This window comes from Condylura cristata, unplaced genomic scaffold, assembly GCF_000260355.1.
Source record: "Condylura cristata isolate star-nosed mole 26May11 unplaced genomic scaffold, ConCri1.0 scaffold00014, whole genome shotgun sequence".
Lineage (NCBI taxonomy): Eukaryota > Metazoa > Chordata > Mammalia > Eulipotyphla > Talpidae > Condylura > Condylura cristata.
In genome coordinates this window covers 41763342-41789796 of record NW_004567115.1, presented here as the reverse complement: position 1 = coordinate 41789796, position 26455 = coordinate 41763342, and the positions used below count along the sequence as shown (strand labels likewise).

The 26455-nt window shown below is 35.8% G+C and overlaps 1 protein-coding gene across 1 annotated transcript in view; it reads left to right on the top strand.

The window, feature by feature from the left end:
- Positions 1–13940, top strand: part of NEK1 (NIMA-related kinase 1) — a 94302-nt gene extending 80362 nt beyond the window's left edge. The window contains exons 29-33 of the mRNA XM_012724792.1: positions 2850–3001; positions 7048–7256; positions 8315–8445; positions 8613–8745; positions 12775–13940. Of these exons, the coding sequence (XP_012580246.1) occupies positions 2850–3001; positions 7048–7256; positions 8315–8445; positions 8613–8745; positions 12775–12788 (639 nt within the window). The 3' untranslated portion in view covers positions 12789–13940. The remainder of the gene's footprint in view (positions 1–2849; positions 3002–7047; positions 7257–8314; positions 8446–8612; positions 8746–12774) is intronic.
- Positions 13941–26455: the final 12515 nt, after the last annotated feature.

Sequence of the window (26455 nt, the reverse complement as noted above, 5' to 3'; positions counted from 1 at the left end):
CTGAACAAATTTTCTGTGTTCCATTGTATCTTCTTTGTTCCTTTGTCAAAAATTAGGTGTCCATAAACTTGTGGGTTTATGTCTGGGTTTTCTATTCGAATCCACTGGTCTGTATGTCTACTCTTACTCCAGTGCCATACAGTTTGATTATTATGGCTTTTAGTACAGCTGGAAGTTTGGGATTGTAATCCCTCCATTTTGATTTTTCTTAGACATGAGGGTTTTGGCTATTCGAGGTTTTTTGTTGTTCCATATGAATCTCATCAACATTTTTTCTATTTCTTTGAAGAATGTCATTGAGCTTTTTATTGGGATGGTATTAAATCTGCATATTGCTTTTGGCAGGATGGCCATTTTCAGAAAGTCTTCTATATTTATGTTTTGCCATTTCTAACATTCTTCATTTCTTTCTGTAGAATTTTCTACTATTATTTTTCTTCTAGTATAAACTCTTTTATCACTTCTGTGCAGCCCTGTTGCTAATAGTTTTTTTCAATATTTTGGTAAGAACATTTTTGTTCCTTTTTTTTAAGATTTATTTTTATTTATTTCTGCATACAAGAACTGGGGTGCAACCTACAGGTGTGGGTTGGGGGAGGAGAAAGGATTTACTATAGACGGTATGAGGAGCAGAGCAGGCAGATCTACTAAAATACACTGAGAGACAAATAGCAAGTGAGACATGAGGGGTCTGCTGCACCATGTGGGTCTCCTCCCAGGCCAGGGATCAAACTTATGCTGTAGTGGCTGGCAGTAGTTTGACAATACTGAGACTTTACCCGTGTGTCACCAGGAAGGCCCATCACTTTCATTTTTATTTATTTTTTTAAATATATTTTTTAAAAGATTTATTTATTTGTGCATACAGAACTGGGGTACAGGCCAGAGGCTCAGGGGCGGTGAGAGGCTTCACCAGAGACAGAGTGGAGAGCAGAACAGGCAGATCAATGAAGTACACTGCTGAGGGGAGCAGTGGCCGGGTCAGGAGAGGTCTGCCGCGCCATGTGGTCACCTCCGGGGCAGGCGGGAATTGAACTCGTGGGGAAGCAGCCTTAGATTCTCAGTGCTGTGCTTTTACCTACTGCGCCACCAGGGAGCACCCTACTCCATGTTTCTTAATGGGACCAAACTAACTGTAGATCATCATGCAACAAATCTAGGGGAAAATGAGTCAGACTCTACATGAAACAAATTAGGCTGAAACAAATTAGGCAATATGTTATGCATGTATAGCTATTTTCAGGGAGATTTCTATAACTGTTAAAACTATAGATTATCATTTAAACAACAGGGAAAAGGTGGATCCATATTATAGAGTTAACAGGTTTCTTATATAAATTTTTTCTGACTAAAGTGAATATTCCTTTTAACACTTTAATAATCTTATCTAAGACTATGAACATAAAGCATTTTTTTTCATATATGGCAGGTAGCTGTTAGGTTGATATTTAGACCAATCTCAAGAGAAAGTTGTCAGATTATGTACCAGTTTAAATTCTTTGTATTGTATGTTAGCTTGTAAAATTAATTAGCGAAAAGAGTGAAGTGTTACATCCTTTTGTGTAGTCCCCATGAATTTAAGTATAGGATGCATATATCTACTTATTTTTATTTATTTGAATGCATCTGAAGAGACTTACTGAATGTACATTTTGTGTAACAATCTCCTATATTAACATAATTGAAGCCATTAGAATAAACAAACGAGCCATACATGAATTCTGCTGTCAATGGAAGATTCAACAATAAAGTACTTTCAGTACCATTATTAAGTGTTTTAACAAGCAGCATATCTTTACCATCTTACAGTTCATCACTTTTTCCCCCTTTAGTGTTATAATATATAAATTATGTTGAAATAATGGAAATCTATCCTTTTTTTTTTCAAAAACAGATTGTACCAATAAAATTGGCCAACTACATAAATTTTCATTAATATGCTAAACAGTCTCCCATCTGGTGTAAGGTTCTTATCACATGTTTCATAAGGCACTGATTCCTTTAGGGTTACATAACACCAAGACTTAGATGTATATAGTTATTTGCCTGTTCATCACCTTTTTTTTTTGGTCCATCACCTTTAATTGTTTAAAGTTGGTTGACAAGAGGGTATTCCTATCAGTAACTCTTGTTATCCAATACAGTCAAATTTTGACACGTCAATTATGCATTGTTTTTCCTCAGCTCAGTTTGCGAGGTACCTTCTTGCCCTGCTTCTATAAATGATCAAATGAATATCTAACTACCTACTTTCCCAGTTTTTCATTCTAACTATAAACATTCCACTCACAATTCAATGTTCAAGGAAGCAAAGCTTTTCATTGCACTAATTTGAGCTCCCTGGATTTAAACTGTTGTTTAGCCTGTAACTCATCAGATAAAGGAATACAGGTACCCACCATTGATGTGTGTTAGTGCTTAGCCTAACTTCAGAATAACTCACTCTAGAGTTTGGGCAGAGATAGATGAGGAGGGTTGTCCTCATGAAAGTGAGAGGAGGAGGAAAGAGTGAATTGGCAATTTCTAGCACTGTCTGATGACCAAAAGATCTCCAGTTTCATTCCATGTCTACACCCGAAATAAATACATTTCCCTACCTTTTAAATGTGACTTAAATGATACCCTGCATGTTAAGACAAAATTGAACATCACAAGTTTATTTTCCTTATTGAAAAAAATGCTGAGCTGAAAATCAAGAGTTATGATATAAACTTGAACAAGTCACTCCTGAAACTTCTAGCTCTAAATATATGATGTAAGCAAAATTACTTTGGCTATAACTTTCTAAGTTTTCTTTTCTACCTATTTTACTCCTAATAGGAAATATGTTTTTTTTTTTTTTTTTAAAGATGTTGAGGACATGTTCACTTCCAGATCTCTCAAAGCTGTTTAGAACACTGATGGATGTTCCTATCATAGGAGATGTGCATCAGGACAATCTTGAAATAGATGAAATTGATGAGGAGCACATTAAAGAAGGGCCTTCTGATTCTGAAGACATGTAAGCACTATGTCTTTAATAAATGCTAGCACTAGTAGAGTTTCTTAATTTATATGTAAATTCTAGAGATGGTGATTTACCGAGACATTTTTTAAAAAATGGTCACACTGTAAGTGTGACCACATAACATATATCTGCCTTAAGTAATGTAACAATTCAATATCTTGACAAATATCAAAATGTTTTGTATTTATGTTCTCTGCCTAATTCACTTCTGAGCATTCACACTGTCTTACTTGGGAGGTCTTAAAACTGATTAAATGAATAATTGGGAGAAGAGGAATAACTAATAGTAAACCATCTATTCTGAAGTGCTTATCACACTAGAATTGTCTAGGAAAATGATTGGAAAGTATACATCTGTCTTCCCCTTAAACAATTTTGATTCCTGGCAATAAGGAGTTAACAGGAAGACTAGGTATCTTGTTTGTGTCTGTGTGTACGAGTGTGAACATGTATGTTCTGCATGTAACTTGATTGCTTTCGCGAAATTATTTTGTTCACAATTTATGAGGAATCTGAAATTAATGAGAAGGAAATTTAACTAGTAATATTTCTCTAAGGCTTGTTAGAAATGATAGCCCCATAAAGAACCCTCTCAGCCCATCAGACAAATGTTACAGTCTTGTTTTGGAAAATAAAACACGAGGTACAATGTGGTCAAATCACAAAATATGCATGATTTCCTTTTTGTTTTTGTTTTTTAAGTTTCTGCTTTTTACCTCTCCCCTTCAGTAGAAAGAACTATAGTCGGATCTGATTGAAAACATTATATCAGTCTCACATTTTTCCCCCTATAAACTTGAGACTGGGTTATTGCAGCTGGAACATTTTATTTATTTACTTTATGGTTTTTTAAACCGTGCCCCTTGATCTTAAATTTCTAACCAAGTTTTAAAAGTTGACACATTTTTTAAAGATTATAAAAATTTGGCCTTCCCTGGTGGTGCAGCAGGTTAAAGCACTGCACTAAGAAGCTAAAGCCACTTCCGCATGAGTTCGATTCCCGCCTGCCCCGGAGGTGACCACATGGCATGGCAGACCTCTTCTGACCTGCCACGCCATGTGGTACCTGTTTCCCTCAGCAGTGTACTTCATTGATCTGCCTGTTCTGCTTCCTGCTCTGTCTCTGGTGAATCCTCTCACCCTCCGCATCTCTGGCCTCTACCCCAGTTCTGTACGAATAAATAAATAAATCTTTTAAAAAAAAGATTATTAAAATTTATTTATGCACAGAAGAACTGGGGTGTAGGCCACAGGTGTGGGGAGTGAGAGGATTCACCAGAGACAGAGTAGGGAGCAGAACAGGCGGATCTACTGAAATACACTGCTGAGGGGAGCAGCTAGCATGACAGGCCAGAGCCAGCTCCCTGTTTGGGGTTGAACTATGCTACAGCTGCTGATAGATTAGTAACACTGAGACTTTAACCCCTGTGCCACCAGGGAGGCCCTAGAAGTTGATGCTTTAAAAAATTTCTCATTTTCGGGCCCTCCCTGGTGGCACAGTGTGTTAAAGCACAGCACTAAGAAGCTAAAATCACATAAGCATGAGTTCGATCCCCACCCAAGAGGTGACCCACAAGAGGTCACCCAAGAGGTGACCTTTCCTGATCCGCCTACTGCTCCCCTCAGCAGTGTGCTTCGTCTACCCTTGCCTGTTCTGCTCCCCACTGTCTCTGGTGAATCCTCTCACTGCCCCTGTATCTATGGCCTATATGCCAGTTCTGTATGCATAAATAAATAAATCTTTTTGGAAAAAAATTTCCACCCATTTTTCATGAAGTTCTGTAAATTTTGCAAAAGTTGTTTACCTTGTTTTATTCTACTTTGCTATGTTTATTGAGCACTTTAACTTTGTGTTCTTATTAAGCCCATTAGGCAGCACAGCACTTTAGCACCTTTATCATTGACAAAAGCAAGTTAGTATTTTCTCCTAAGTTCTTATAAAATGATCAGTTTTTACTGATTGAACTGTAACTTTTTGTCGCTTGTATTCTTTTAATTACTAGTTGACAACAGAATTTTATTTTAAAATTTAAGTTAGAAGATTTTAATATTAATTTAAAAATTTGGAAACTAAGATAAATGTTTTAAATAAGTTGTTCCATGTCCATATTAGGAAATTTACTTTCTTTGGGGGGGGGGGAAATATTTTTGATCCATCCTTTAATGAAGTTCTTATAAGAAAGCCTATTAAAAACTAATTCAGGACCAACTGTTTGAATGCTCATTTTATAAAAAGATCTTAATCTCACATTTTTCTTGCAATGGCAAGCCTAGTAGCCCTGCTTACTTTAATGCCATCTGTAGAGGGTTCTAATACCTTTAGCTGACTACTGGAAGATTTTATCAACAGGTTAATGTTTAGTCAATATAGTAATAATAATGTAGACTAATAATTTAGCCTAGCAGATTGTATAATAGTATTAGTATGTTAGTCTTATAATTATGTATTTAGTTAATTGCTACTAGTAGGATGACCCAGAAGATTATAGATATACTGTGTCATTATAATTATATGCCTTACTTTTCTATAGTTGATACAGAGTTAAAATTAAGGCGTTCATACAGAAAATAAGGATATTATTCCTACATTAGTAATTTTCTTTTTCCATAAATGGAAATTTTATCTAGCACCTCACATAATGTTTCATTCAATAAGTATTTGTTTATTTGATTAGACTTCAAACTTTAAGAAACTCTTTAACACTCCTTGTATCCTGTAAGCACTGCTTCTCTGGTAGATAGAATGTTCAACATGGGTACATATTCACTTTCAAAGAACTTCATAATTCCAAAGGTGTTTTTTTTTTTTAAAATTTTATTTTATTTTAGCTTAGGAGAACTGCAGGGTATAGGCCAGAGGTGCACGGTGGTGAGAGGATTTACTAGAGACCAAGTAAGGAGCAGAGCAGGAAGATTTACTGAAATACACTGCTGAGGAGAGCCGCAGGGTAGAACAGGAGAGGTCTGCTCCACCATATGTGGTTTAACCCCCTGACCGTGGTTCGAACTCAGGCCATAGTGGTTTCAGTGCTGAGATTTAACCTCGAGGCCTCCAGGGAGCCCCAAACTTCATAATCCGAGAACCTCACATGTTTATTCTACAGACTTGCATGAAAGTTTAGGAGAAGAAGCAAATCCTAAGAGAAATAAAGTTGTGTTTGTTTGTTTGTTTTTTGGTATTATAGAACTGAAAGACCTAGATTTCAATTCTTTATATCTGTTTATTGGTTGTGTGATCCAAAGTTAATTTAAAGTCTTTCAGTTTTCCATGTCTCTGAAGTAAGTTTAGTGTGAGTAAAATTTAAATAATAAAACTGCTTAATATACTAAAGTACTATATGAATATAAGATATTATTTGCATAAATTAGTTCATTCCAGTATCTATAAACCTATGGAAATAGAATAAATATCCTGTTGATTGGAAGCAAGATTCTTCATTGAAGATTAATTAGTATATACTGATTATACATTGAAGTTTATTCTTTTATTATGTTATTAAAAATATTTTTCAGAATAAGCATATAAGGATCATCCTTTCAATGTGAACATTTATTTGCCAAGTATTAACATTTCTAAAAATTCAAATGTCCCATGAGAATTGATATGAAAAGCCTTTGAGTTTAATATACTATTATTTTACTTCTGCATAAAGTTTTTTCTAAACTTTCAAAGTTACACAAAAGAAAATTTTTTGAGTATTTTTTAAGTATTTGTTTAGAAGTCAAGGGAAAACTTCAGTTTGTCCTTTTCAAATATTGAAATAATTTTTCAATATTTAGGTGACAAATAATATTGTGAGTTAAATGATTCTGTTTGGTAAAGCAGGACCATTTTAAACAAAACATCTCTGACTTACATATTCCACTGTGTTATATTTATCAGTTGTATTAATCCTCATTTCTTTTGTAAGACCTGTCAATAAGTGGGCTTTCTCAAATTTCTTTTCATCCACTGTTAGTAGAAAGGAATACATGCATATTGAAGCAAAATTTTAGAAAGTAAAGTTTGGCAATGTATAGTTTTACTTTTTAAATTTCAGTGTGTTTGAAGAAGTTGACAGAGATTTACAAGAGCTTCAGGCCTCTATGGAACAATTACTTAGAGAACAACCTGGGGAAGAATACAGTGAGGAGGAAGAATCGGTTTTAAAGAACAGTGACGTAGAGCAGACTGTAAATGGAACAGAGCTGGCAGATGAGGATGACAACCCCAGCAGTGAAAGCGCCCTGAATGAAGAATGGCACTCAGGTCCGTGAAAGTGGTTGTGGGTCCTTTTCTTTTTCAGTGATTGTATCAAGTAGAGTATATTTTTCTGATATCTGATACGTATCACTTCTGACTTTAAATAAAACACAAGTATGCTTTTGTGCATATTTTTTCCTTTTAACACACATGTGCAAACTCTTTTGTTCTACTTTGCCATTAAGGTACAGAAATGTGTTTTGGAACAGTTTTATTCTATTATTTGTTCTGCATTTCTTAACTTATTTTTCTAGTAACAAAGATAATAATTTAGTTTTCTTAGCACTTTTTTGCAGAGAGCTTCCATACTGAAATTTCTTTTAAAAACCTTGGCACTTTTTGGTGTGGAGACTGTTCTTTGTTGTGGCCTTGCCCTAAGATGTACAGACAGTTGGTGTGTTTCAGCAACTCTGTGTGTTACTTCTTTGGAAGAAGAGTTAAAGTGAAAAATAATTTCAGCGATTTGTCTTTTATCTGAACTTTTCAAAATATCTTGGACATTCACATGACTTAAAATGTATTGAGCATTTATAACACTTTCTAGGTACTTTTCCAGAGTTTTGGAATATGTATCCTAGGTCAGATCTCTTGCATTCCTTTTATCTTTTTTATCAATATTTTTCTCTTATATCATCATTATTGTTCATTTGCATAATATTTGATTTCTCACCTCAGGTGTAGTCCCCTTGTTCACCCACCACCATTTTTTATCAACTTTTTAAAAATAGTAGTTAGGGTTGGTTACCTTGATACAGCATATATGGGTATTTTTTCCCATTTTTTACTGAGTTAAATAACATCTAAGAATGTTTTTATTCTAACCTGATTTACTATTTATAAGAGTCTCATAGTACAATTCTTGATAAGACTTTAATATATATACATACACACACACATAAGTAACCTATATAAATAACTACCTTAATGACAAAAACTTGATATTTGAATTACAAGTCATCTATTTCAGTGACATTATTCACATGTAATAGAACTTTATTAGGATAAGAATTATTTTATCCAGTTTCAGTTTTCAATCATAAAATGTCTTTATTTCTGTCTTTTAGATAACAGTGATGGTGAAATTACTAGTGATTGTGAATATGATAGTGTCTTTAACCATTTAGAAGAATTGAGACTTCACTTGGAGCAGGAAATAGGTTTTGAAAAGTTATTTGAGGTTTATGAGAAAATAAAGGTAAGTTAGATGTCAATTAGACCATTTTACTTTGAATTGTGTACGGTTTGAATTACTAATGAATTATCAGTGGTCTTTATTGGTCTGTAGAATGATTATAAATGATAAGTGTTCCACTAGAGAAAGTTAACATGAAATATTAATTTGTATTTGGAAATTTGGTTTAGGCTATTCATGAAGATGAAGATGAAAATGTCGAGATTTGTTCAGCAGTAGTCCAGAATATTTTGGGAAATGAACATCAGCATCTTTATGCCAAGATTCTTCATTTAGTCATGGCAGATGGAGCCTATCAGGAAGGTAAGATTTCCTCACATCTTTATATTTTAAATAAATGTGTGAAAAACAAGATGACAAATGTAAATTGATGAGCTTACATTACATGTTTTGGTGAAATCTATATTGGAATCATATCCAGCACTTTTAAAGACTTATAAAATTAACTCTCATATTCTTTCACTGATTCATCATATACTTTTATTGACTTAAGTCTCTTTTTCTTAAAAAAAAATCCCCTTTTTCATGATCCCATCATATACTTTTATTGACTTTAGTCCTTTTTTCAAAAAACCCTTCTTATTAGATGGCTCTAGAAATCCAAATTTTTTTAAGATTTTATTTTTATTTATGCAAACAAGAACTAGGGTATAGAACAGAAGTGGGGGGGTGAAAATACTCATCAGAGAGAGAGTGGGGAGCAGAACAGGCAGATCCACTGCAATTCACTGCTGAGGGAAACAAGGCTGCTGCACCATGCAGTCTTCTCCCTGGCGGGGCTGAAGCTCCTGCTGCAGTGGCTGCTGGTAGCTGCAAGTGCTAAGACTCACCTTGCATCACCAGGAGACTCTCAAATAATTTTTTTTTTATTAAGGTTGTAGTATTGGACTTTTAGAAACATACTTTTAGACATATATAAGTGAGAACTAAGCAATATGTCAAATTTCTCCTAAATAATACCAAATGTAATTTCTTCCATCAAAGTAAGTATGATTAATGTATAATGAATATGTATAGTGAATTGAATATAAAACTTTTACATTTGGAAAATATTGAACTATAGAATCACTCAAAATATTTTAAGATTTTATTAAAAGTTAGTAAGGCTGGGGCCTCCCTGCTGGTGCACGGGGTTAAGTTTCAGCACCATGAAGCTATCAGCAGCCACTGCAGTACAAATTTGATCCCCAGCCAAGGAGGTGACCCCCATGGCACAGCAGACCTTTCCTGTTTCACCCACTGCTCCCTTCAGCACTGTATTTCAGCATATCTACCTATTCTGCCCCCAACTCTGTCTTTGGTGAATCCTCTCACCACCTCCTCCCCAACTCCCTGCACCTCTGGCCTATACCCCAGGTCTTATAAGCACTAATAAATTTAAAAAATCTTTTTTTTACATCCCTCTTCATTTTGTTCAGTTTTCCATCACCACCAATTCACCCATGTGTCATAACCATAACCCTGTGCACCTTCCCCACCTCATTTTGGATCCCATTCCCCTTTACACCCTTGTAAAATATCTCTGGTATATTGCTGTTCATTGTTTTTTCATTTTTCTTTATTATAATTACTTTTTTTTTTAAACCCTGATTCCTTACACTCCTGCTGTGAGTGAAACCACCCAGTATTTTTCTTTTTCTCTCTGGTTTATTTCACTAAACATGATCCCTTCCTGCTCCATCCATGTCGCTGCAAAAGGCATGAGTTTATCTTTTTTTGATTGCTGAGTAATATTCCATTGTGTATATGTACCACATCTTTATAATCCAGTCATCAACTTTTGGGCATTTGGATTGATTCCATGTCTTCCCGAATGCAAATAGAGCAGCGGTAAACATGGGGGTGCAGGTGTCCTTTTAAATCAGTGTTTTTGTTTCCTTTGGATAGATACCTAAGTTTGGGATTGCTGGGTCATGTGGGAGCTCCATTTTTAGCAGTTTAAGAAAACTCCAAACAGCTTTCCATAGTGAATAAATCTTTTTTTTTTTAATTTATGGGGTACAGGCCAGAGGTGAAGGGGCAGTGGGAGGCTTCACCCAAGACAGAGTGGAAAGCAGAACAGGCGGCAACGAATTACACTGCTGAGGGAAGCAGTGGACAGGAGAGGTCTGCCGCACCAAGTGGATCACCTCCAGGGTGGGAATGGAACTCATGCTGAAGTGGCTTTATCTTCTCAGTGCTATGCTTTAACCTGCTGCACCACCAGGGAGGGCCCGAATAAAACTTTTTTAAAAAAAGTTACTTAGGCTAAAATTATTTATCCCCTTATATTTAGTCAAGAGTACTAAACATGGAACCTGGAGGCTCTGTGATGAACTAGTGTTGTGACTTTTATTTTGTATTTAAGTTTTAATTTCCTTTGCAATAAGATGATAGGATTCCCCAATGTAATGTACTATCACTGGTTTTCAAAATATTTATTGAGTGCTGCTTTGCTTACATGTGTCCTACAGTTTTCTTGGGAGATGAGATACAAACATGACTGAAGGTATAAAACTATATATAAAAATACTCAGTCTAAAATACTTTAAAATGTAATAGGAATTAGAGAAGCTAGACTTTGAAAAATGGAAAGAACTGTGGGGAAATAGAACACACCAATAATTAATGTGTTTGGGAGGATTGAAATGACCATATTAGAAGCTTTGTATTGAGAATTAGTCTTTGTGAATAAACAATGGAAGGATTTGAAATATATGGAGGAAATAATAGATTTTGAATTAAGAGAACTAACAATAATGTAAGAAGCGTCTATAAAGTTCAATCTGGCAGCACTATTCTAGACAACTTAAAGAGTACTGAAACTGGAAATAGGATTTGTTTTGAAAGTGTAGGCGAATTTGGCATTAGATAATAAATACCCGGATTTACTGTTCATAAAACAGAGACTTAATATTCAATTTTGTTATTTCAGAACTAAGCTTTTTATTAAAATATTTGATATTTGACTCATGAAATAGGAAATCCTCAGGAACAGTGAGAACTTTTATATCTTAAAAAACACTGCATTTTCATTACTATTCTTCTTAGCAGAATAATAACTATTAGGGAAAAGTTAAGGTCATGGCAAGGAGTAATAAATTGTAAGTCATTTTTCCTTCATAAACTAGTAATTTCTCCAAAATAAACCATTTATTCTTTATTATGACTTTCTTTAGCAAGTAAGATTATCACAGATAAACAGACAAAAAGAGCAGTGTTTTGTATTTATATTTATTGTGGTTATTATGAAATCTGTCAACAGAAACTTAAAGGAGCTCTTTTCTATAAAAAAATTATTAGAGGGCTATAAATTAACATCATATTGGGGAGTAAATGTAAGAACTTACATTCAAATATTAGTTTTTTTCAAAGTGGAGCGACAAGATGGGGAAAGAGGGTTAAAATCAAAAACAGGGGCCCTCCCTGATGGTGCAGCAAGTTAAAGCACAGCACTAAGAAGCTAAAGTCACTTCAACATGAGTTTGATCCCCGCCAGAGGTGACCCACAGGGTGTGGCAGACCTCTTCTGACCCGCCCGCTGCTCCCCTCAGTAGTGTCCTTAGTAGATCTGCCTGTTCTGTTCCCTACTCTGTCTCTGGTGAATCCTCTTACCGCCCCTGCACCTCTGGCCTGTATCCCAGTTCTGTATGCATGAATAAATAAATCTTTGAAAACATTTATGCACACACACACACACACACACACACATTGCATCTAAGGGGAGAAGAAAACCTATTGCAAAATGAAGAAGTACCTTGTAAGAAAAAAAGTAGAGATAATAGACTCATAATTATTTTTTTAAGATGTGTTTATTTATGCTTACAGAACTGGGATATAGGCTAGAGATGCAGGGGTGGTAGAGGATTCACCAGAGACAAGAGTGGGGAGCAGAACAGGCAGATTGATCAAGTGCACTACTGAAGTGGGGGGGCGGTAAGGAGAGGTCTGCCTCGCCGGTGGTCATCTCCCGGTCCAGGGATCAAACTCGTGTTGAAGTGGCCTTAGCTTCTTAGTGCTGTGCTTTAACTCGCTGCACCACCAGGGAGGGCCCACACCTATTATATTTTAAGAGAGAAAAAATATTTATTCAAAACTGCATTTAGTTGTAGCTATTAAGATCTCTGTATATATGCAGGAAACCAATCTGGGAAGACTTAACATAAATTATTCTTATTGTCTGAATATTTTACAGTGAGCATGTGATAGTATATGTGTGATGTGAATTACGTGATTGAAAACTACCTTTAAAAGTATATTAAAGTTTTTTCCCGTTAGATGAAAGAGAATAAAATATTTTTTACTAAGTAGATAGTTTTGAAATGAATGCATTTTTCTTTTCCTTTTTTACAGATAATGATGAATAATTTCCAGAACATCCTTTAACCCTCAACTCCTATAAACACATTTGAATTTGGCTAATCAGAATAAGAAACGTCAGTGGGAAATGTAGAAGCTACTTATAAATGTCAAATATAAGGTGGGCATGTTGATTGCATGGAAAAGATTGAGAGAAACACCATTTTTCAATTAGGATTCTAGCAATTCATTTTATTTTTTTCACTGAGTTCTATAGTTACCTCCTGCAGGGCAGATGCATTATTAAATTACCCAAAGCATAAGAAATGTTGACCCAGTCCAGATCTGGACTTAATGGTTTTGAAGACTTGCTATGCAGTCAGATACCTTTGACTTTTAACAAATGCCTTTACCTTTTGAAAGAATTGTCTGTTGTCAAGGATCTGCTGTGGTTTTCATTTAGGTACTTAAACATGACCTTTTTCCTGTCTATTTGTTTCCATGGCCAGTAATTCTGAATTAAATAACCTTGTCAAGGGCTCTATTTAAACCTTTACATGTTAAAGATGGAATTTTTAGCCTTAAAGTTTATATATCAGTTTTTTTTTTCAACCATTGTGTCTCATTCAACTAGTACACTGAAAACAGGCTTATAGAAAATCTTAAAAATCATTGAAAAATTGATCATGAAAAGAATAATGGAAGAATAATTCCTGATATATAAAAAGTTGGTAATACTATTTCTCTTTAAGGACCATAACCAAAAATATTATATCTAAAAATCATTCTGTAGATGGTGACATTGACCTACCATATAAGAAAGTTACCCTTTTTTGTTCTTCACTTCCTCTTATGTATGTTCCTCAAGCCATGGTCATTTTGATACTGTAACAGTTTGGCTAACTGGTACTTCAGAGAAGGGAAATTTTTGCCTCTTTTATGCATTTTCATTGTGAGAGGATTTAGTTAGATCATTATGATGGTGGTGGTTACAAAGCTCCTACTGCAATATGCCAAGTTACCTGGTTTCATTAGAGATGTCTTTTAAGTCAAATGCTTTCATATTAAAATATAAAGTTTGAAACTGAGTATAAGACAAAGTGCTTGGCATAATATATAATTTCAAAAATAAAATCTTACCTTGCAGCACTATCAGTACTATGTAGAATTTATTATGTATATTATTTCTAACATACAAAACTACTTGATTTTTATACATTATTTCTTTTATGATGTTCTATTAAATTTGTATTATGTGCCTGTAATATTGTGTGTTATTTATTAGCTTCTATTCTCTGTAGAGTGCTTTTAAACCGAACTGAGAATACTATTTTTTTTTTTAAAGATTTATTTATTTGTGCATACAGAACTGGGGTACAGGCCAGAGGCTCAGGGGCGGTGAGAGGCTTCACCAGAGACAGAGTGGAGAACAGAACAGGCAGATGGACGAAGTACACTGCTGAGGGGAGCAGCAGGCGGATCAGGAGAGGTCTGCCACGCCATGTGGTCACCTCCGGGGCAGGCGGGAATCGAACTCATGCGGAAGTGGCTTTAGATTCTCAGTGCTGTGCTTTAACCCGCTGCGCCACCAGGGAGGGCCGAGAATACTATTTTTTTAACCTGATGATTTTCATTCTTTTAAGTGGAAGAATATTTTAATTTTGAACGGTAATTCTCTGTGACTCTGTTTTGGGGGATTATTTATTCATTTTAATCTGTACAAATACCAGAAAACTAAGCAAGGTGTAACAGTAGAAAAACATTTCTGGCCATTTTTAAATGATACCATATATGTAAATAGGAATGGCACCGTCTTGGTCATTTGATAGTAAGTGACTCTGGAATGTTAAAAGGTTGTCTGGGCTATGCTAGGGGGGGAAAGGGATATTGTTCAGTAAGATCTGTTATAAACATTGGAGGTAATGTGTGGAAATAGTTACACAGATTCATGGCATGTTAGAGCTAGAAAGAGTTATCAGAATAGTTTAGTGTTTTCTCCATTTAACAGTCAAGTGCATTGAGTCCTCTAACCAGGAAACTGTGGGGAAAGAAAAGGACAAAAAAGTCCCCGAGAAAGTGTGACTACAAGCCACCCTTCAACTAGTATTATATATTGAACACCAAAGCTGTCTAAACCAAGGAACTATGAACTCCAATATAATTTGAAGTTGTTTCTAATTGCTAATGCCCCCAGGGCCCTGGCAAAAACCATTCTAGTGCCTTGTGAAGAAAGGCACATTTGTGTCTTGAAAAGCAGTACATTTTCAAAAACAGGAAAGACATGGGAAAAAAGATAAATTAGTACACAACAAATCAAAACAGTGTATAAGTGGGAAATAGAAACAGTGTCTGTATAATCTTTAGACATTGGAATTGCCAATATTATAAGTCAACTAGACTCATAACTGTGTTTTTTTGTTTTGTTTTGTTTTTAAAGATTTATTTATTTATTTGTGCATACAGAACTGGGGTACAGGCCAGAGGCTCAGGGGCGGTGAGAGGCTTCACCAGAGACAGAGTGGGGAACAGAACAGGCAGATCGACGAAGTACACTGCTGAGGGGAGCAGTGGGCGGGTCAGGAGAGGTCTGCCACACCATGTGGTCACCTCCGGGGCAGGCAGGAATTGAACTCATGCAGAAGCAGCTTTAGATTCTCAGTGCTGTGCTTTAACCCGCTGCGCCACCAGGGAGGGCCACTCATAACTGTGTTTTAAAAATAATTAACAAACTTTAAAATCTATATTTTATGTATAGGTAAAGATAAAATAACATGTGATAATAGATATGAAGTAGAACCAAGTAGAACCCATTTTCATGGGAAAAAAAACAGTAATCCAAATTGTAAAACTCACTGGATATTCTTGGCAGCAAACTTTACATTAACAGAAAAACATATTCAAGAACTAGATGATATTATCCATAATATCACACACATAGCAAGGAAAAGATGGAAAATACAGCAGAGAAGGTAAGAATAAAGAATCAATGTGAAAGTTAGTTATTTATAATTGGGGTGCCAGAAGAAAATTAGAGCAATAAAAACTCCGAATTTTTCATAGCTATTTGAAGATATACATCCACAGGTCAAAGAAACCTAGAAACCTAGTGAATTTCAGGTAGAATAAGATGAAAGATACCTAGTCTCTTCAGAGTAAAACTGCAGAAAATCAAAGACAAACAGAAAATGTTAAAAATTGAGACAAAAAGTCATGTTGCCTTCAAAGTCATGTTCCCAGATGATTTTCAGTAGTAGTAATGCAACAGTGAACTGGTATCTTTTGTGCCAGAAGAAAATAATTGTCATTCCAGAATTATGTACACAGCAAGAATGTGTGAAAGAGAACTTACCTTCTTACCTTTTAACACTCAAACACTGGGCTAAATATATGAACCACTGCTTTTCAGACATGGGCAATGGACATCGAAGGGCAGTGATCTGAAAGAGAAGGGAAACAAGATCTAAGCTCTGTGATTTCCCTAAGTTTACTGCATAGCAATAGCATAGTTGTAGGTATTTTGAGGAGATGGAAGTCAGAATCTATAAAACAGAGCAGAGTACCAAACATGAGTATTGCCCAAAAAGATGAGTGTGTACTCCAGAGATCTCCAGTAGGTTCTTGTGTCTTGGGCTGAATACTGACCAGTGCAGCATATTAGAAAACTGTCTAAGACTGAAGAAAACTACTAGAAAGGAATAGTTGGCGTAACCCCTGAACAGTACACAGGGCTAGAGTAGTTTGTATTTCTACTAGCTTAAACTTAACACCTGAAACATAGTGTGTAGAAAAGTATTGTATCATTAACAAAGCCAAATGATCCCTAGGTAAAGGCTAGCAGGACCAAATCCAGAAAGATCATCCAGTTTTCCTCTGAACAAAGCTTTAAAAGGATTTAAAGAAAACCCCAAAATACTAGCATTCAATAGTACCCAGTCAAAAACTGTCAGACATGCAGAGCAGGAAAACAGACTCATATTAGATAGAAAATCTGTCAATGGAAGTAATAGAAATAATGTAATAGTCAAGATTATTAAAACAGCTATTACATGCCCCATACATTTAAAACTATAAAGGTAAGCTAAGCATAAAGATGAAAGACCTGGCCCAATTTCTATATGCACATACACATACCAGGTAGAAATTTTAGGAATGAAATGTAACAAATAACATGTAACAAATAACAAAGTAGCTATCAGAAGAAAACATTAGTGATCTGGACTCAAATTAGTGACCATGCAAAATAATTTTTTTCAGATGTACATGGATTACTTTCCCAAATAAACCAAACAGAAAAAAAATCAAAATTTTAAAGGATTCAAATTATATAAGGTATATCTTCTCACCACACTGGAATTAAATATGAAATCCTCAAGTATTTGAAAACTAAACACATTTCTCAAAAACTCATGGGAATAAGAACTGGTGGTGGGAAATCTATGGGGATTATAACCGAGATGAAAAAATGTACAAAATGAAGAATGATGTAAAAAAATTATATATTTATAATTTTAAAAAATCAAAAATGCTTTGACTGAGAAAATATAATTTGTGTGCTATTTCTAAGCACAACTTAGCGGAAAACATAAAGCACTAAATATAGTGTACTAGAAGCAATTCAATGACTTATACTTCTATCCAAGAAGAAAAAAAAGAGCAAATTAAACTCTGAGGGAAAAGGAGATGGTTTTTATTAAGTATAGGAATCAATGAAGTGTGAACAAATCAAAGCAGCTAAAGCTAGTTCTTTAAGAACATCAATAATATTGATAAATATGTAGAAATTAAGTAACAAAAAAAAGGTTTATCACTATAACCTTAAATGACATTAAGTAGAAGTTAGAGAATATCTTGAAAATTTATGCCAGGGTATTTGATAATTTAGTGAGAATAGATGTATTTCTTAGACAAAAACTGGGGCTGTCTTACATAAAATATTATGAACTGAGTGATTTAAGTAATAGACTTTTTTTTCTCACAGATCTGGGCCTAGAAATCCAGAATCAAGTTTTCAGCTAGTTCTGTTTTTGGAGAGGACTCTTCCTGCATAATATTTTCATTTTCTCTGTCCTCATCGCCTTTAGTGTGTGCACACAGGAGAAAAAACACAAGCCCTCTAGTGTCTCTTCCTGTAAAGGACACTAATCACCATGAGATTAGGGAGCCATCTTTATGACTCCCGTTAAGTTTAATTACTTCCATAGAAGCCCTCTTTCCCAGTAACTGGTATATTGAAGATTAGGGGCTTCATATCAACTCTGGGGGAGGGACAGAAACATTCCACCCAAAACATCGCCAGGAACACATAGAAAATCTGAATCGCCCTGTATCTGAGATTAGATTTTACTTTGAAACCTTTTCACAAAAAGAACTTTGGGTCCAGATGGCTTCAATGATGATTTCTATCAATATTTCTGGAAGAAATAGTACCAATTTCACACAAGCTGTTCCAAAATATAGGAATATAGAGAATATTTTCCCACTTATTCCAAGTGTACAGCATTACCTTATTTTTAAAAAAAAAAAATTTATTCATACAGAACTGGGGTACAAGCCAGAGGTTCAGGGGTGGTGAGAGCCTTCACCAAAGACAGAGTTGGGGTGCAGAACAGGCAGATTAATGAAGTACACTGCTGAGGGAAGCAGTAGGCAGGCCAGAAGGGGTCTGCCAGCCATGCAGATCACCACCTGAACGGGGATCGAGCTCCCACTGAAGTGGCTACAGCCAGCTTGCAGTGCTGTGTCCTAACCTGCTGCGCCACCAGGGAGGGCCCAGTATTACCTTATTCTTAAAAGATTTACCTTATGTAATTATAAGAGTATAGATTCATAAACTTTGTGAATTGAAAAAAATCCTAATAAATTTAGAAAATCAAACAACAATATAAAAAGGACAGTGTATCATGATCAAATAAATTTGCCAGAATGCAAACTGACTTAACAACCAAAACTAAATAAATGTTATCTACCGTATTAACATAAAGAACATGATAATATCAGGTGCAGAGAATCATTTGACAATTTTTAAAGGACTTCAGAAATATAAAACATGAAAGAAAAATTTAACAATCAAAATTTATCAACTTTTCAAGTCGTTATCAAGAAAATGAAAGCTGTTCATAAAACAGTGTAAAAAATTAACCCAGCTTGACAATTGGTGAAATGTTTGAATGTACAATCAAAGAAAATGAATACATGACAATCTCATGAATAGATACTGTTAGAAATATGCAAACTAAAACCACAAGATATGGTTTCTAAAATATTTAAAGATTGTTGAGAATCTGATGCAACAGAAGTTCTCATTCACTGATGATGGATATATTAAATTACATAATCACTTTGGGAAAATGGGCAGTATCTTAAAAAATCAAAGCAAACACCTTGCAAACATCCCAGCCATTTCATCTTAGGTATTTACTTGATGGAATGAAACTATACATCTGCAGGAAAACTAGTATTTATGCATAATATTCAATAATTGTAAACAACCTGAATGCTAGGCATGATTCAGCCACTTGATGGGCTCAGTTGATTTAAATTTTTATTCAACTGCGAAGTGAGTTTCAGTATGATTTTATCAAAGAAGGAAAAGACCTGTGGGACTGTTTCAATAAAAATGTTAGCAAACTGGCCTTCCCTGGTGGCGCAGCGGGTTAAAGCATAGCACTGAGAATCTGAAGCCACTTCCGCATGAGTTCGATTCCCGCCTGCCTCCTGCCCAGGAGGAGACCACATGGCGAGCCAGACCTCTCCTGGCCCGCCCGCTGCTTCCCTCAGCAGTGTGCCTTGTCAATCTGCCTGTTCTGCTCCCCGCTCTGTCTCTGGTGAAGCCTCTCACCGCCCCTGAGCCTCTGGCCTGTACCCCAGTTCTGTATGCACAAATAAATAAATAAATCTTTAAAAAAAAAAAATGTTAGCAAACTTACCTTTTAAAAAAAGTTAGCACACTTGAAGACCTTTGTTTTGTTCACATTTTAACTTTAATTTTTATAGAAATAACAGATTTCAAGAGGTTAGAGAACTATTACTCTCAGCTAGGAGTCATGAGGAATATTATCTTCTTTAAAATGTTCCATTAGGTGTTAGTGTCAGACTCCTTGAACCATTAACTAAACTTACACAAGGCTTACTAAGTTGGTTTTTTTTTTTTAAAGATTTATTTATGCATACAGAATTGGGGTACAAGACAGAGGTATGGGGGCAGTGAGTATGGGGGAGAGCATTCACCAGAGACAAAGTGGGGAGCAGAACAGGCAGACTGATAAAATACAATGCTGAGGGGAGCAGCGGGCAGGTCAGGAGAGGTCTGCCTCGCCTTGTGGATCTCCTCCTGAGCAAGCAGGGATTGAACTCATGCTGAAGTGGCTTTAGTTTCTTAGTGCTGTGCCACCAGGGAGTGCTGGCTTACTAAGTTTTACAAATAAATGAATTGTTTCTCCAAATTTGAGAAAACTGTGGATTCTATTTTCATCATAAAAAATAAACTTAAAGTGAGACATTTTCTTAATATTTAATATTTGTATCAAGATTTGAAATGTACATTTAATGGGTTAAAAACAGTTGTAATTACTTAAGTATACTTAAATCAGGGTCTCCAATAATTAGTAAGGAAATTGAACATAATGGATTGCTTTTTATGACAATTATAGTAATTCTGCAAATTATTAAAAAGAAATCCTTTTAGAGAACATTAAAGTGTTGGTTCTGTGTGCTTGCTTGTGGCTCTAGACAAGATGATTATGGGCTTATCTTAGCTTCTAATGTCAGCTAATTTTGTACTTGATTCTTTAGTTGTGGAAATTCTAAATCTTGAATGTGTCTAGGATGGAGTAGCCAAGCAGTCTCTCATTTATCGGTTTCATGATTAGCACTGGAATATGTTTTTCCCTTGTTTGAAAGGCGTACAGGACTCTTTCATGTATATAGTTTAGGAGTGAGATCACCATCTTCTTTTTCCTGAATGGCCTTAAACATTCAGGTCTCACAGCCATCACCAGTGTTACTTTAGGGCAAATCTTTAAACTTTTCTTGTTAATAAGGATGTATCTGGTAACTGTGGTTGTAGACCAGAAGACAGTGATAATCATATAAGTACCACGCACTGACCAGTTGCTCAACTGGAGCTCCCAGAGTACAGTTCTAATCAATGTGAAGTGAATTTAACTTGAAGAAGCACACACTCCAGTGCTGTGACCTAAGAATATAAAACCGTCTATTGTTCTTGATGCATGTCAAGCAGAAGAGCACTGAGCTGGATGTATCATATATTTCTTAAAGCTGTGTGAGAGCCCTCTCAAAGATGACAGTTCTCCTAGTTGGCCCTTTACCAAGCCATACTACCCACAATGGTTTTACATACAATGATATCTTTATCTTCTATTTGGGGAAACACAGAATTCCCAGAGATAATTTTTATTCTTCTCATCTTTTGCCATCTTTCTTAAGTGATATCAGAACCAAATTAATAGAGATGTCTTAGTTAACATTGATAGGGACCAACAACAATTTTTAAAACAGAGTAGGTATTAAAAAGCCAGTATTGATAAATAAGGTTCTTTATCAGCAGCAGTGACTTCAGGGCCTAGATGTACTACTTGCTCAATACAATTCTACCGTTAACATATAAATAAAATTACTTGGGCCATCCAGACGCTAAGGGAAACTCATCATGCACTCCGGTATTTCTAAGACATGGATTTCTCCTGATCACATCTTGACCTAGTTTTCTGTTTTGATAAAGCACAATGCTCGTGTCTTTGTTGCTATTGCTTTCTTTAATTTCTTTTTCATCCCTGTTTATTTAAATTAATGGTATACCCATGAATATGGAATATATGTATTTTATAAAGCATAAAAAAAAGGCCCATGTACTCAAGAAATGAAACCTGTTATCATGTTAATGTCATTATCATTAAACTCACTTTTCTGTTCTTTGATCCACTCCCCTTACCTCTATTCCAGAGATAACCATCCTTCTAATAACCTTTTAGATTTGCTCTTTATATATTTATACCTAAAATATATACTGTATGTATGTGTGTATGTGTGTGTGTATACATATATATATATATATATATATTCCTATACCACTTTTATTTGAATGTTATGTAAATAATGTCATGTGCTACTTTCTACAATTTTTTAAAAAATTTTAACATTGTAGTCATGAAATTCATCCATTTTAATGCAAGTATCAAAGTTCAAATGCATTCATTTTATCGGTTAAGTATTCAGATGTATAGCTATATTACAGTTGAGTTTTTCCACTGTTCTGTCAATGACTGTTTGGAATATTTCCAGGTTTTCTCCTGTTACAAACAAGTGTTCTGTATATTTGTCTGCTGATGCATATCTGTATCAATAATTCTGACTCCACCCTAGTAGGATTACTAAGTTATATGTATGGTTCTGCTTTGCAAGGTAAATTCAAATTGTATTCCAAAGTGTTTTTACCAATCCATACATTTACTGGTTGGTAAATTCAAACATTTACAGTATGACTTCCAATTATACCACATCACCAGTACTTATTATTGCCAGTCTTTTTCATTCTTCTCAATCTGAGTATAAAACAGTAGTCCCCAGTGACTTCCATTTGAAGTTCTCTGATTACTAGTGAGACTGAACATCTTTTGATTTTATTTTCCACTGCAAATCTTAGTTTTTTTCTCTGCTAAGTGTCTGTAAACGTATCTTGCTAACTTTTAAAAATTGTGTTTTTATCTTATCAAGCTTAAGGAGTAAATATTTTATGAATGTTAACTTTTGACTACTATCTACTTATATATACTCAGTCCAAATTTGTGGGTTGATTTTACTTTCTTTTTTTTTTTTTAAAGGATTTGTTTATTTGTACATAAAGAGCTGGGGTACAGGCCAGAGGCTCAGGGGTGGCGAGAGGCTTCACCAGAGACAGAGTGGGGAGCAGAACAGGCAGATCGACGAAGTACACTGCTGAGGGGAGCAGCGGGCGGGTCAGGAGAAGTCTGCCACGCCATGTGGTCACCTCTGGGGCAGGCGGGAATCGAACTCATGCGGAAGTGGCTTTAGATTCTCAGTGCTGTGCTTTAACCCGCTGCACCACCAGGGAGGGCCCGATTTTCACTTTTTAAGAATGTAGTAATTTTATAATTTGTGCTTTGGGGGGCTGTTGAAAAAAATAATGTTTCATACTTAGAGTTAATGAACGTATAAACTCTGTATTATGATTTCTAGACATATTAAGAGTTTTTGCCTAAAATGGATTTCTAGCCATAAGGTAACCTTTTTTTTCATGTAGATAAAACAGCAAAACTAGTTATGTGGACATCCTTACCCCAGCAATTTTCTATTCCAGTACAGGTTCCCCCTGCTATTTAAAAGCAGAAAATTCCTGTTTGGCATGATTTGGTGGGTTATTTTGGGGGCCTGGGAAGGAGGTCCTCTCCCTGCACCCCTCTCCTTGGAAGAAGGTGTGGTTGCACAGGAACCAAGGCAAAGTTTTTGCAAAAGTGAGCTTTAGCCTGATCACCCAGGGAAACACTGACCAATTGTCCAATGTAAGGGAGCAGGGTTTCTGCAGTTCATACCTCTCAGCCATTGACTATATGCCTTCCCAGGGTGTAATTGCCAGGTATCTTGCCTGCAGGAGTGGACACAGAGGCTCCAGTGGCCCAAGGATAGTTAGTCACAAGAAAAGTCACTAGTGCTGACTGTTGGAAGCAAAACCACACTGAAGCTTACAAAGCACTTAAAAATATTCAAATGATTCTGAGTGGAATATTGTCCATTACATATATTATTGGGAAATGTAGACTAACACATCAAAGGCTCAATTTTTAAGTGAGTCATTTTTAAAAAAATAAATTCAAGTAAGTAGTAACTTAAATGATATATAAGATAAAGCTATAAAATTGGCATAAAGATGTCTGAAGTCTGGCAAATACTAGCTTGGGTATTTATTTTTATTTATAAGCTACAGTTAGAAGTCTTAGTTGCCAGTCACTTGGCCATAGTCACCTCCAGTTTTTGACATTTTCCTTTCCAATTATCCCAAGGCAGTGTTAATTTTTCCTCTGAACACTTAACACTACACCTACTGCAACAATTTGCATTTCCTACTTTACATAAAATCATCGATTTAATATTTCCTAAAAGTTTTGTGATGTTCTTAGCGCAATGACGATGTCTTAACATCTTTGCATTTTTTAATGTCTGTCTCCATGTCTGGCTTCTAGTCAGTGTTCAGTAAGCATTTGTTGAATGGATGAATAAGAAATCCTTTACAATCTAGAAAATAAATTTTGTCTTCTGTATAAAGTCTATATCTTGTATTAAATAAACAGGACTATAATCTCCCTCTGGCATACCAATGAAAATTGCTGAGTATCACCAGGTAACTTACATTTGGCACAGAAATGTTCTTACCTGAGAATGGAAACTCAGAACTTTAGTTGTGAAAAGCAGTCTTGATTAAGAGCTCCTGATTAAAAAGAGCTCATTAATGCAAAACAGTACTTTTTTTTTTTTTTTTTTTTTTTTAATTAATTAGTTGTGCATACAGAACTGGGGTACAGGCCAGAGGCTCAGGGGCGGCGAGAGGCTCCAGTTATAAAAGAAAGCTCTAGGTTCTTTTTTTTTTTTTTTTTTTTTAACAAGGACTAAGTTCCTTTTATCTTGCCCTGGTTAGGTTTCGCACTTCACCAAATAGCACCTCTTGGCAGTCATGGTTCCTTGAACTGCCACATGCAGTGTTTATGGCTGATTGTGTCCTCTATGCCACTTTGGAAGAGGTCAAAGTGGTACAATCTGATGCACTCACAATGACTTTAAAAATGACTTCATTTTTCTCCCCTGACATCACAAAAATGCTTCTTTAGAGCATTTTAACAGGACAATTATAATACAATGTCTCTGATTAAAGGTGAGTTGTAGATATTAAGGAGGGTAGGAAAACTTGAATGAATTTTTTCTCCAGATTAGGCATGGAGAAAATATCTGTGGTAGGTAGGTAGATAGATCAATATTAGAGAATCGTCTCAGCCTCAGTCACATGATCATTTTCATATAAGCTTTAAGTCCATAGCAAAAAAAAAATCAGTTGGGATAGGGAAGTTAAAAACAACAAAATAACTTGTCCATTCTCTTTAACAAGCCGTATAATGGAGGATTTTTCTGTTCTCTGGTATTTTCCACCCAAAAGCATGCTTGTAAAAGTTTACTTATATAGGGTTCCATTAAAATGTAAACACATAAAAACAGACTTCAAATCCCTGTTAAAAATTGAGTAATAGGGCCCTCCCTGGTGGCGCAGCGGGTTAAAGCACTGCACTAAGAAACTAAAGCCACCTCTGCATGAGTTCGATTCCCACTGCCCCGGAGGTGACCACATGGCGTGGCAGACCTCTCCTGACCTGCCCGCTGCTCCCCTCAGCAGTGTACTTCGTCGATCTGCCTGTTCTGCTCCCTACTCTGTCTCTGGTGAATCCTCTCACCCTCTGCATCTCTGGCCTGTACCCCAGTTCTGTACGAATAAATAAATAAATCTTTTTAAAAAAAAATTTAGTATTAGACCCTCCGTTGTTGTCGCAGCGGGTTAAAGCACAGCACTAAGAAGCTAAAGCCACTTCCGCATGAGTTTGATCTCCGCCTGCCCCGGAGGTGACCACGTGGCGTGGCAGACCTCTCCTGACCCGCCCACTGCTCCCCTCAACAGTCTACTAATTCAGTTGGCCTGTTCTGCTCCCCACTCTTTCTCTGATGAAGCCTCTCACCATCCCTGTGCCTCTGGCTTGTACCCCAGTTCTACATGAGAAAATAAATAAATTTTTAAATAAAAAAAATTTTTTGAGTATTAACTCAAATATGGTTATCTTATCAACAGAAACGTGGTTTCCTTTTAAAATCACTGCAAGGGTCTGAGCTAGATTCCAGCCAAGGAGATGATCCACATAGCGCAGCAGACCTCTACTGGCACACCCAAGACTCCCTCAGCAGAATATTTCAGTTATCCACTTGTTCTGCTCCCCACTCTGTCTCTGGTGCATCCTCTCACCTCCTTCCCGACCTTTGGCCTACACCACAGTTCTGTGCGTAAATAAAAACATAAATAATAAATATTTTTTCAAAAAAAGTCCTCTACCATATTCCATTGTGCCCACTACCCATTTTTTTTATAATATGTTTATTTTTACATCATTTTGTGCCTTTTTCCATCTCAGTTGTAATCCCTATGGGCTTCCTATCACCAATTCACCCATGTGCCATCACCATAGTCCAGTGAACTCCCCCCCCCATTTTTTATCCCATTTCCCACTCCACCCCCATAAAATGTCTCCAATATATACCTGTTCATTATTATTATTATTTTCTCCCCTGGTCCTTTATACTCCTGTTAGGATTGAAACCATCCAGTATTTTTATTTTTCTTTCTGGCTTATTTCACTAAGCATAATCCCCTTCCAGCTCCATCCATGTTGCTGCAAAAGGCATGTACTTATCTTTTTGATGGCTGAGTAATATTCCATTGGGTATACATACCACTTTTTTTTTTAAATCCAGTCATCTACTTTTAGGCATTTGAATTGATTCTATGTCTTTCCTATTGTAAATAAAGCAGCAATAGACATGGGGGTGCAGGTGTCTTTTTGAATCTGTTTTTGTGTCTTTTGGGTAGACCACTATCCATTTTTATATCCCCCTTTTTCCCATCTTGGTAACCTCAATTCAACAGCCAGATATCTAGGATTTGTTTCTT